This window comes from Vipera ursinii (assembly GCF_947247035.1).
Source record: "Vipera ursinii genome assembly, chromosome: Z".
In the NCBI taxonomy this organism is placed as follows: domain Eukaryota; kingdom Metazoa; phylum Chordata; class Lepidosauria; order Squamata; family Viperidae; genus Vipera; species Vipera ursinii.
This window is the reverse complement of record NC_139517.1, coordinates 125,488,221-125,500,761: the sequence shown is the minus strand read 5'-3', so window position 1 is coordinate 125,500,761 and position 12,541 is coordinate 125,488,221. Positions and strand designations below refer to the sequence as shown.

At 45.7% G+C, this 12,541-nt stretch overlaps 1 protein-coding gene across 1 annotated transcript in view; it reads right to left on the bottom strand.

Moving 5' to 3' along the window:
- Nucleotides 1-12,541, bottom strand: part of DLEC1 (DLEC1 cilia and flagella associated protein) — a 91,460-nt gene that overhangs the window by 14,849 nt on the left and 64,070 nt on the right. The window contains exons 26-32 of the mRNA XM_083376968.1: nucleotides 12,320-12,471; nucleotides 10,270-10,379; nucleotides 8,788-8,858; nucleotides 7,684-7,883; nucleotides 4,617-4,766; nucleotides 3,174-3,296; nucleotides 496-590 (exon numbers count right to left, since the gene is read on the bottom strand). Coding sequence (XP_083233094.1) covers nucleotides 496-590; nucleotides 3,174-3,296; nucleotides 4,617-4,766; nucleotides 7,684-7,883; nucleotides 8,788-8,858; nucleotides 10,270-10,379; nucleotides 12,320-12,471 — 901 coding nt within the window. The remainder of the gene's footprint in view (nucleotides 1-495; nucleotides 591-3,173; nucleotides 3,297-4,616; nucleotides 4,767-7,683; nucleotides 7,884-8,787; nucleotides 8,859-10,269; nucleotides 10,380-12,319; nucleotides 12,472-12,541) is intronic.

Here is a 12,541-nt window from a genome sequence, read left to right as displayed (position 1 = left end):
GGTAGTCCTCGAGATATGACTATTATCGAGCCCAAAATTCATGTTGCCAAGTGAAACATTTGCTAAGTGAATTTTGCACCATTTTACTACTTTTCTTGCGACATTTTTGTTAAGCGGACTGCTGCAGTTCTTAAATTAGTAACACTCATTGTCAAGTGAATCTGGTTTCCCCCCACCGAATTTGCTGATCAGAAGGTCGCAAAAGGGGATCACGTGACTCTGGGGCACTGCGACCGTCATAAATAGGAGCCGGTTGCCAAGAGTCTGAATGTGACCATGGGGATGCTGCAATGGTCGCAAGTGCGAAAAACGGTCGTAAGTCAGTTTTTCCGGTGCCATTATAAATGTGAACAGTCACTAAATGAATTCTTGTAAATCAAGGATTGCCTGTACTTGTCAAGTAACAAAGGCAAGATAAAAATCTAATAGATAAATAAAATAAATAAGTCAGTCGTATTTCAGAACGTGCCCCTTTAACATCAAGCATAAGCTTACAGAGCAGGTTTGACAAATGCTTGCAAATCGATCCTCAGCGGGGCAAGCGAATAGCCATCCTCACGAGTAACGTTCCCAGGGACTTTCCGAATAATCTGAGGGAGGGAGGGGAAAAGTCAAAAAGGATGAAATTAGGCTGGGAAGGGCAATCTTTCACTTTCAGTTTATAGAATTTATTTCAATAACTCCGACACGTAAATATTATTATTATATCCGAGACTAGAGAAGATTATGTTATATGGTAATGAATGATAAATGATAAATGAATGATAAATAATAAAACTCTGCCTTTCAAATGAGCTGCAACCAATTTGGGGGGGAGGGGGGGAAGAATCAAGAAAAACTCCCCTTTTTCATAACTATATACAGGTAGTCCTCAAGTTACAACAGTTCATTTAGTGATCGTTCAAAGTTACAACGGCACTGAAAAAAAGGTGACATCACCATTTTTCACACTTGCAACGTCCCCATGGTCACGTGATGAAAATTCGGATGCTTGGCAACTGACTCATATTTATGAAGGCTGCAATGCTTCAGAGTCACATGATCCCCTTTTGCGACCTTCTGACAAGCAAAGTCAATGGGGAAGGCAGATTCAACCAACAACCCTGTTACTAACTTAGCAACTGCAGTGATTCACTTAACGACTGTGGCAAGGGAGGTCGTAAAATGGGGCAAAGTTCACGTAACAACTGTCTCACTTAGGAACAGAAATTCTGGACACAGTTGTGGTCATAAGTTGAGGACTACCCGTGGTGTTCATTTTTTAAAAAAAAATGCAGCATACAAACCCCGAAGAGAAGAGCAAGTGCTTGTTGGTGACAGTAAGAACTGCTTTTTGATTTCAATGTTCTTTCCTACCCAAACCTGATCATTCCAAACACATCCAACATCATCAGTCAGCTGCGTTAGGCCTGGTAGGAGAAGGAGATGCTGTAGGTAACCATCTGCTAGGAATATACTTTGGGTGAGTCTGGAGAGATGGGACTTCTCTGCTGTGGCACCTTCTTATGAAACGTTCTCCCGTGAAATTAGGTCAGCTCCACCCTCTTTAAGTTCCAGAAATCCCTCAAGACCTGTTTACGTCACTAGGCCTGGGAGACCCAAGAAACCACGCAGTGGTACCTTAGCCTTCAACTGCTTTGAAATTCACTGAATCAGGGACTCAGTGCATTTTGACGTGAAAATTCTGCCCTGGTGCTCACTGTTTGTTTGGTACTCAACGCACAAGCTAGAACTTGTCAGTATCAGCTGCCTTGTGGCTCGCGACGTTATTCCTTATGGGAAAAACTAATCACTTACGGTCCTTATCCTGCCTCTCAGAACCAATCAGAGAATCAGCTCCCTTTTGAGAAAGGGACCTGAATGACTGAGAATCTCCACAGGCAAGGCAAGGATGGATTGAAAATTAATACTACTTAATTGGAAGGCAAGTCCCTTGGACTGCAAGGCGATCAAACCGGTCAGTCCTAGAGGAGATCAACCCTGACTGCTCTTTAGAAGGCCAGATCCTGAAGTTGAAACTCAAATACTTTGGCCACCTAATGAGAAGGAAGGACTCACTGGAGAAGAGCCTCATGCTGGGAAAGGTTGAGGGCAAGAGAAGAAAGGGACGACAGAGAAGGAGGTGGCTGGATGGAGTCACTGAAGCAGGAGGCGTGAGCTCAAATGGACTCCAGAAGATGGTAGAGGACAGGAAGGCCTGGAGGAGGAACGTTGTCCATAGGGTCGTGATGGGTCGGACACGACTTTGCAGCTAACAAGAACAACAATTGGAAGGCGAAGGGTGGTTTTTCAGGATGTAATCAGCCCCAGGGCTGGGTGTTCTTCTGCGAGCCTCAAGCAAGGCCGCAGAAGCCGTGTTTTTACACCTTTACCGAAGGCCAGAATAGTGGAGTCCAGCCTCACCACCAGGGGCAGAATATTCCACAAAGCGGAGAAGGTTCTCTTCTTGGATCCCACCTGTTGCAATTCTTTGGGTGACCGGGGTGTGTGTGCATGTGTGTGTCCCTAGCATGGTCTCCCTGCCTGATCTTGATCTCTCTTTTTGTGAAGTGCGACAGCCAAATACGCTTGATTCTTAAATAAATAAAACTGTGCAACTGCCAGTAAAAGGTCAAGTGATGGAGTTTAATTAGCAAGCAATTTTTAACCTCAGTTTGGGGTGAACCCCATCAAACAAGGGGAGGATTTTAAGGACCGTTATCAAAATGTCAGAAGATTGGCCAACAAAGCTGCCATTTGGCCAACTCTTCGGCAGCCTCCTTTGGGGTACTGGAGTAAAACCCCATGTCTGTTACTATCTGATTGACAAAGGATCTGCTACCAAAATAATGTGCAGATGGTGAAAAAGGACTTCCCCAGCTTCTGGATTGGATCCTGAGAGAGGAACCTGTGACGGATTTAAAGAAAATGGGATAAAAACTCTTCCTCTCCACCACGGATGCCCTGAAAATGCTTCCTAAATGGGTGAATATATCTGGCTGTGGGACAGAGAAGGAAACCTATCCAAGGGAGACACGGGTATCTTATACATTACACCTGCAAAATAAGACTGACTTGATTTTTAAGGCTCAACATCACAGCTTATTCATTCTGCAGAAAAGCCTGATTCGCTGGAGACCAAAAGGGAAGCAAAAAGAACTTGCAAAGAATCAAATCAACCTTGCTTTGTGTACCTCTCTGTCCAGACTCATGAAGCCGAGGGCAAAACCTTCACATTCAAACTTATGAATGATTTCCGGAAGCATCAGAGGAGTGAAGGAGATGTGAATGGCAGCGGCGCCCCCTGCAGGGATAACCTGGAAACAAGAGTCGGGTCTGTTCAAAGGACGCACCAAAGGAAAACAAGCATAGCTGAGTTGTAGGAATACAGCCAACCTCTAGATCAGGGTTTTCAACCTTGCCAAATTCCCCAGTAAACATGCAGACCTAGCTTGCAGATTGTGGACAAGCACCAGAAGATAACGGAGATACAGAAAACCCTCATTTTTGTGACCATCTAACGCAGGGGTGGGGAACGATGGCCCTTTTATGTCTTGTGGACTTCAACGGCCAGAATTCCGGGAGTCAAAGTCCACAAGTCGTAAAGGGGCCTTCGTTCCCCATCTCTTGACCTAGTACATCCGCTTCTCCTTACGGGCTGGGGAATTCTGGGAGTTGAAGTCCACCCATTTTAAAGTTGCCATGGTGGAGAAATCGCTACTCTACCCAGTTTTGCTAGATGGTTAGTTGGGTTAGTCTAAAAAGGTAAAGGTTCCCCCGCACATGTGTGCTAGTCGTTTCCGACTCTAGGGGCCGGTGCTCATCTCCGTTTCAAAGCTGAAGAGCCAGCGCTTGTCCGAGGACATCTCCGTGGTCACGTGGCCGGCATGACTAGACGCCAAAGGCGCACGGAACACTGTTACCTTCCCACCGTGGTGGTCCCTATTTTTCTACTTGCATTTTTACGTGCTTTCGAACTGCTAGGTTGGCAGAAGCTGGGACGAGTAACAGGCGCTCACTCTGCTACGCGGCACTCGGGATTTGACCCGCCAAACTGCCGACCTTTTGATCGACAAGCTCAGCGTCCTAACCCACTGAGCCACCACGTCCCTTTGGGTTAGTCTATAGCAGCCCAAATTTAGAAAGGTCCCACAATTTGCCAACTTTTCTTTTTTTAAAAAATGGTTAATTTGAAAACGTGCTACTAGACTTCTATATTTTTACTGAAATCTGGGAAACTGGCAGGGAAGTGGGTGTCACACCACTCCACGGAAACTTCCACAGAAATAGAAAGGTGTAACAGAGTGAAAAGAACACTTTTTCTCTTGCTAAGCTCAGCCTCTTGCCTCCCTCCACACCACTTCCTACCTGAAGAGGTCTAGGACAACTCGCCGTAGCCAACTTGCCACGGGACAAGAGTTACGCGAAATATGGTGAGAAAAATTAAAAAAATAAATAAATTTATTTTAAATAATTAGATTAATTGTAGATTTCTCCCATGGTGGAGTTGTCCCACAGCGAGTTGGCCGAGGCAAGTTGGCTGTGGTGACTTGGCCACAGGGAGTTGGCTGTGGCGAGTTCTCCCATTCTGTAACTCCCGCACCTTGCCAGACTGGATTAAGGGAGCTGCAACTTACAATCTGTTTGGGAGTGATGCAGAAAGGATAATCTGAGGGAACGCCCTCGTGAGGTCGAAGGACCACAGAGACTATTGGCTTGAGCGTCTGTGGTTCCCAGTGGGAGTCATCAGAACTTCCTTCATCATCCTCAAAAAGTGTCTCCAGATTCTACAGGGACAAATGGGAAAGAGGGAAAGAAATAATAATAATAATAATAAAATCCTGCCAAGACTGGTAGTTGATTCAATAGAAACAGGGGGAAAGTTACATGAATATAAGCATGAACTACATTTTAAAAGAGGTACAGAATAATGGCTTGGAATCTCTGCCGGAAACAGTATGGATGTAACTGAAGTGGATCAAATTTTGTATCCTGAACATCACATTCACAGCTGGAAGAGAAGGAAGCAAAGCTCAGCCTTGAATGTGCAAATAGTTTTTCAACTTTTTATTGCATGTCAAGTAGAGAAACCACAGACCTTCAACCTTCTATTCCTGTCTGGAAGTGATTATAAAACAGCCTCCAAAGACTTTTCTTAGTAGATTATGTGTAGGGACCAACCCTTTTACTCCTTAAGGTAAAGGTAAAGGTTCCCCCGCACATGCGTGCTAGTCGTTTCCGACTCTAGGGGCCGGTGCTCATCTCCGTTTCAAAGCCGAAGAGCCAGCGCTTGTCCGAGGACGTCTCCGTGGTCATGTGGCCGGCATGACTAGACGCCAAAGGCGCACGGAGCGCTGTTACCTTCCCACCGTAGTGGTCCCTATTTTTCTACTTGCATTTTTACGTGCCTTCGAACTGCTAGGTTGGCAGAAGCTGGGACGAGTAACAGGCACTCACTCTGTTATGCGGCACTCGGGATTCGACCTGCCAAACTACCGACCTTCTGATCGACAAGCTCAGCGTCCACCCTTAAATCCTCTGTCTACTGACAAAGCTGCACAGTGATTACCCATGCTCCACTGGCTAGAATGGAACAAGCCTTTTGTCCCATTCTTTAAGGGACAAAAAACAAACCTCTTTCATTGCTGCAACGGCACCAACTTTTTACCCAATAAGGATTAAAATCTTGTGTTAAAGTGAAACAGTAGAGCAGTGATTTTCATCTTAGACAACTTTAAGATGGGCGGACATCAATTCCAAGAATTCCTCAGCTAGCATGCTGACTGGGGAATTCTGGGAGTTGGTTCGCCCCCTTCTTAAAGTTGTCAAGGTTGAGAAAGACTACACTAGAGGTTCTGTACGGTACAAATGGCTCTTCTGCCAGTCACATGGTTAGGCAGAAAAGAACTTGATATAGGGTGTGTCAGGACCCACCCCAAACCACATCTTAGGAAAATAAAGAACTCTTGGAGCCAGGTCTTGTCCAAAAGGAGTTTTTACTAGGACATGATCGGTTGTGGAAATACAAGACAGGATCTGGCATTGTGTTACACTTTGATACTTTATAAAGAGTTCCCGGTTCAACCCCCTCCCCTCAAACCTATTTGGTCAGACTCACATCAATTAAACTTAGGTGTCAAACCCTTTCGTGGGAAAGAGAGATCTTCCTGTGCCTTTATGACTATTACCTCCTTCCTTTTCAGATTCAAATGGAGATACAAACCAGATCTCCTTCTCCCTTCCCTCCCTTTGTTGTCCTCAATTCAAAAGGTTTTCCCTGGTCTTTGAAACAGCCTACAGGCAGGCTGAATAAACATCCTCTCTTCTCCCCTCGGGAAAATGGCAGAATCCAGGAAGGGGTATAATATTTTAGACTTACATTTACGAATGGGATATAGATGGATTCTGACAGGGTGTAATGTATTGGGACTTTTACTTGAACTGTTTTCACCTGTCTTTTGAATGCTGCTTGAGATTGCTTAATTAGGGTGTCTGTGTAACGGTCGCTGGCTGCCCAGACATGCAGTCTCCAGGACGACCATTGGTTGGCTCTGGGGCGGGAATGGGTTCCTTTAAACCTATTGGCTGCCGCCTAGTGGCCAACCGTATAAGTAGCTGCGCAGAAGCCTCAGTTCTCAGTTCTGTTCCTGTTACTACAATAAAGCAATGTTCCTGTTTGAACCCTCTCCTCTCGCCTCCTGCTTCCAAGAAACCCAGTACTCAACATAGACAATAAAAATGGCAAGAGGATAAGCTCCCCAGTGTTTTTATTCTTTCACGGCTGCTTCTAAATGATGGCAACTCTGAAAGCAAAGCCAACTGAGAATAAAGAAAATATAGCACAGGAAGTACTGCCCCAAGTTGGAAGGGAGGTCAGTTGATTTAAATAAAGGCAAGCCCACAACTTGCATGGGTTCCAAAATTCCTGGTTTTAGACAAGGTAAATCTGTACGATCAGGTTTCCCGTGTTGAGTCAAATTAAGCCGCAGGCTCCACTCCTGGTGGTGCCCTTCTGTCAATTCCTTTAAGTTTCAGCTTTGCAACCATACTCCCCCTGGAACCCAAAGACTTTGGTTTCCCTCGGCGGGACGGGCGGGCGGGTCGCGCTCGCGGCGATTGAATAACAGAGAATTGTAAATTATGCACTGGAGACAAATTCCTTTTCTTGGCCAATAAAGAATTGTATTGTATTGTATTGTATTGTATTGTATTGTATTCTATTGTATTCTATTCTATTGTATTCTATTGTATTCTATTGTATTCTATTCTATTCCATTCTAATTCTATTCTAATTCTATTCCATTCCACTCTATTCCATATTTTCTATTCTATTCTATTCTATTCTATTCTATTCTATTCTATTCTATTCTATTCTATTCTATTCTATTCTATTCTATTCTATTCCATTCTATTCCATTCTAATTCTATTCTATATTCTATTCTATTCTATTCTATTCTATTCTATTCTCTATAAAGATCCTATCCTATCCTATCCTATCCTATCCTATCCTATCCTATCCTATCCTATCCTATCCTATCCTATGCTATCCTATCCTATCCTATCCTATCCTATCCTATCCTATCCTATCCTTAAATGTCTTGCCCACATTGTAAAAAATGCCATGTATTCTAAGAAAACCTTATTTTGGAGAAATCTTTTAAAAGGGAGGAAAATAACACTTTTTAAACTGTCTATTTACTAACCGGGTTCTCCTTGGTTAATGACCAGGTAGAGTCTGAAGTGGAAGACATTTTCTTAGAGGAGGTTTCTGACTCCCAGAGAACGTTGATTTCATTGCCGTCTGAGTCCTTGATTGGAAAAGGTGCACCATAAAACACCAAGAGATCAATCAGTTTGTCATCGTCTTTATCTTGGTTGTAACTTTCCCAGTCCATTCGAATGTCTGAATTGAAGAAAGGAGAAAAGGTGAAATCAAAATCAGGGTGGCTAAAGGTTTGCAGCTAAGTATGGGGTTGACTGTAACCTCAGGAGATCATTGGCTAAAAGAGGGTTTTTTAAACTTGGCAACTTTAAGATGTGTGGATTTCAGCTCCAAGGATCCCCCAGGCTGTTGGGCTAAAAATTTTGCAGATCTTTCAAAAACTCTAGAGACTCTGTCTAGAAAGAGTGCAGACAGGAGCAACAAAGATGATTAACGGGACTGGAGGCTAAAACATATGAAGAACAGTTGCAGGAATTGGGCATGTCTAGTCTAGTGAAGAGGGCGGCGAGGGGTGACATGATAGCAGTGTTCCAATATCTCAGGGGCTGCCCCAAAGAAGAGGGAGTCCAGCTATTCTCCAAAGCGCCCGAAGGCAGACAAGGAGAGAAGCAAACTAGAACAGCTGCCTCCAGGAGTTGCGGGTGCTCCAACACTGGAAGTTTTTAAGAAGAGACCGGACAGCCATTTGTCTGAAATGGTATAGGGTTTCCTGCCTGAGCAGGGGGTTGGACTAGATGACCTCCAAGGTCCCTTCCAACTTTATTATTGTTGGTTGTTGTTACCATCATCATCATCTCATCCTCAAGGTTGGAAGATATTTTGAATGTTGCTTGGAGAAAATCTCAAAATCCACAGACATTTTGGGGGGGGGGCAAGGAAAAGACAAGGGGAGACATATTCTTAGGTGTTTTCCAAACTTGCAAAGACCTTGATCCAGGGCTCTTCAAACTTGGCCCTTTTATGACTTGTGGAGTTCAACTTCCAGAATTCCTCAGCCTTGATCCTTTGTTTTCCTGCAGGGGGGAAAGCAGGGGGGGTTGCCTGTTTTCGGGGGGAAATGACACTGGCCGGTACAAACTCTTACCAAAGGGAGTGGGGTTGTTGAGACGGATGTACCGTGAAACAGTGTCTCCTCCAGAGATGTGAGCTCCAAACCTGGGAAGAAAACAAGGTATTATGTGGGATCTGAACAGGTTGTCCTTGACTTACAACCAGAAAATTCATTGTTAAGTGGTACTGTCATTGAGTGAGGTATCACATACCTGCACCTGATTTTACAAATATTTTTGCAACGGTCGTTAAGTGAATTACTTTGCTTGTTTGACAAGACACCATGAGTGAAACTTATGACCTTGCAAACGTGACCACAGGGATGTTGCAATGGTCGTAAGTGTGAGGACTAATCACGAGTCGCTTTTTTCAGCACCACTGCAGCTTTGAAATGGTCATTAAAAGAATGACAGTAAGTTGGGGACTACCTGAAAATAACAATGATTATTAAGAGAAAGCTAATTATTTAACTAGCAAGAACAATGTTTTGAAATATTGGGGGATGTGGAAAATATATCTCCCAGGATCCCTCCAGCTAATCAACCCAGCCAGAAGCTTACAGGAACTTTCTGGAAGAATGCAAAACTATTTGCACCAAAGTAAGGATCTTTCTTTCTTTCTTTCTTTATTTGTGTTCCGCCTTTATTATTTTTACAAATAACTCAAGGCGGCAAACATATCCAATATGCCTTCCTCCTTGTATTTTCCCCACAACAACCACCCTGTGAGGTGGGTTGGGGTTGAGAGAGAGAATGACTGGCCCAAAGTCACCCAGCCGGCTTTCATGCCTGAGGCGGGACTAGAACTCACAGTCCTCTAGTGATTGGCCCGAAGTCGCCCAGCCGGCTTTCATGCCTGAGGCGGGACTAGAACTCACAGTCCTCTAGTGATTGGCCCGAAGTCGCCCAGCCGGCTTTCATGCCTGAGGCGGGACTAGAACTCACAGTCCTCTAGTGATTGGCCCGAAGTCACCCAGCCGGCTTTCATGCCTGAGGCGGGACTAGAACTCACAGTCCTCTAGTGATTGGCCCGAAGTCGCCCAGCCGGCTTTCATGCCTGAGGCGGGACTAGAACTCACGGTCTCCTGGCGATTGATCCAAAGTCACCCAGACCGCTGTCATGGCTGAGGTGGGACTTGAATTCACAGCCTCTGGCTTTCTAGTCCGGTGCCTTAAGCACTAAGCCAAATGGGGGGGGGGACTAAAACACAAGGTAAACCTGGATGAAAACAAGCATTAGTTCTTCAGGCAGGAGCTCCAGGGGATTAAAAATCAAAGAGCTTCATCCGCGTCTCTTGCAATAGATATGGGCTGCAGCCTTTGGGGAGATCCGTTGCTGTCACTGGGTCAGTCCTTCAACATCCCCGTGGCACGTAAGAGCTGTGGCCAGGTCAGGATTATCTTTCCAAAGGGGAAAAATACAAGTTCCTGCTGCTCTAGAATACATCTGTCTGAAATTTCCACCGCCTTGCAATTGGGAGTTCCTGGTAGCCTTGGAAAAAGCTCCTGACCTCTACCTGACTGTGGGGGTCGCCATGGGATGGCTTGGTCCAGTCATCTGCAGGAAGATGGGGCAGCCTTTCACAGACATCTGCATGGGGATCAACTTGGCCTCTAAATCGCCCACCTGCATAAGAAAGGAATTTTTTTATACCCAGCTCATTTTAACCTGAGCTACAAGTTTTTTAAGGTTGTTTTAAAGTGGTACTACCTTATAAAGTAAAAGGTAAAGGTAAAGGTTCCCCCGCATGTGCGTGCTAGTCGTTTCTGACTCTAGGGGCCGGTGCTCATCTCCGTTTCAAAGCCGAAGAGCCAGTGCTTGTCCGAGGACGTCTCCGTGGTCATGTGGCCGGCATGACTAGACGCCAAAGGCACACGGAGCGCTGTTACCTTCCCACCGTAGTGGTCCCTATTTTTCTACTTGCATTTTTACGTGCTTTCGAACTGCTAGGTTGGCAGAAGCTGGGACGAGTAACAGGCGCTCACTCTGCTACGCGGCACTCAGGATTCAACCCGCCAAACTGCCGATCTTCTGATCGACATGCTCAGCGTCCTAACCCACTGAGCCACCGCGTCCCTTTTTAAAGCTCTACTACCTTATAAAGTACTGCCTCATAAAACTTGGGTAAGACCACACCTGGAATGCTGCATCCAGTTTTGGTCACCACATTACGAAAATATGTTGAGACTTTGGAAAAAGTGCAGAGAAGATCAGCTAAGATGATTAAAGGCCTGGAGACTAAAACATATGAAGAATGGCTGCAGGAAATGGATATAGCCAGTCTAGAGAAAAGAGGGACTGGGGGTGACATGATAGCAGTCTCCCAGTATTTGAGGGGCTGCCGTAAGGCAGAGGGGGAGTCAACTTAATTTCCAAAGCTCCAGAGGACAGGACAAGAAGCAACGGATGGAAACCAATCAAGGAGGAGAAGCAGCCTGGAATTAAGGAGAAACTTCCTGACAGTGAGAATAATTAACCAGTGGAATGGCTTGCCTTCAGAAGTTGTGGGTGCTCCATCACTAAAGATTTTTAAGAAGAGATTGGACAGCCACTTGTTGGAACAAAATAGGATTGCCTCAGTGGTGGGATTCAGCCAGTCTGCACCACTTCGGCAGAACCGGTAGCTAATTTTTTTGTTGCCCAGGCCCAGAATGGACTTCCAGAAGCAGCATCCACACAGAGAACTGGTTGTTCACCTATTTGAATCCCACCACTGGGTTTCCTGCTCGAGCAGGGATTTGGACTAGAGCAGGGGTAGGCAACCTTGGCTCTTTTATGACTGGTGGACTTCAACTCCCAGAATTCCTGAGCCAGCCATGCTGAGGAGAAAGAGAGAGGTTTCCAAGCTGAGCCCTGATGGCTCAGAAATTCTGGGAGTTGAAGTCCATGAGTCATGAAGGGGCCAAAGTTTCCCCCATGCTGCCTCAGGAATTCTGGGAGTTGAAGTCCACCAGTCATAAAAGAGCCAAGGTTGCCTAGGCCTAGGCCGCTTTATGACTTGTGGATTTCAACTCCCAGAATTCCTGAGCCAGCCATGCTGAGGAGAAAGAGAGAGGTTTCCAAGCTGAGCCATGCCGGCTCAGGAATTCTGGGAGTTCAAGTCCACCAGTCATAAAAGAGCCAAGGTTGCCTATCCCTGGCCTAGGCCTAGGCCGCTTTATGACTTGTGGACTTCAACTCCCAGAATTCCTGAGCCAGCCATGCTGAGGTGAAAGAGAGAGGTTTCCAACCTGAGCCATGCCGGCTCAGGAATTCTGGGAGTTGAAGTCCACCAGTCATAAAAGAGCCAAGGTTGCCTACCCCTGGACTAGAAGGCCTCCAGAGTCCCTTCCAGCTCTATTCTGAATCTGAAATTTGAAAATGTTCTCCTTTATCACACCTGGCTGATCTGGAATCTAAAGAAGGGCAATGCTTTGGAGAATGGTTCTGACGGAGCGTTGGTGAACGCTCGTGTGTCACTCTAAACATCCTGGCATGTCCCCTTTGAAACATGTGCCACGGCTTCGCCATCCACTGCTCTGATGTTAGGTCCACGTTCCATCTGCTGGCTCAGACAGGCCGCCTACCTTACAGATGAGAACATCCTTATAATCTCCCCACATATTGTTGTAGGCTGTGATCTCTATAGTAATCTCCTGGAAAGCCGTCAGGATCCCCTCCGACGGATGCACGTGGAAAGCCGCTCCTTTCCCGCGGGACAGCATGCCGCTCTGGAAGGCTGGAAAAGCAGAAAAACAAAAACGGCATCTGCTGCTGGATTCCCCGTGGTCTGAATGGGACAGGCCAGC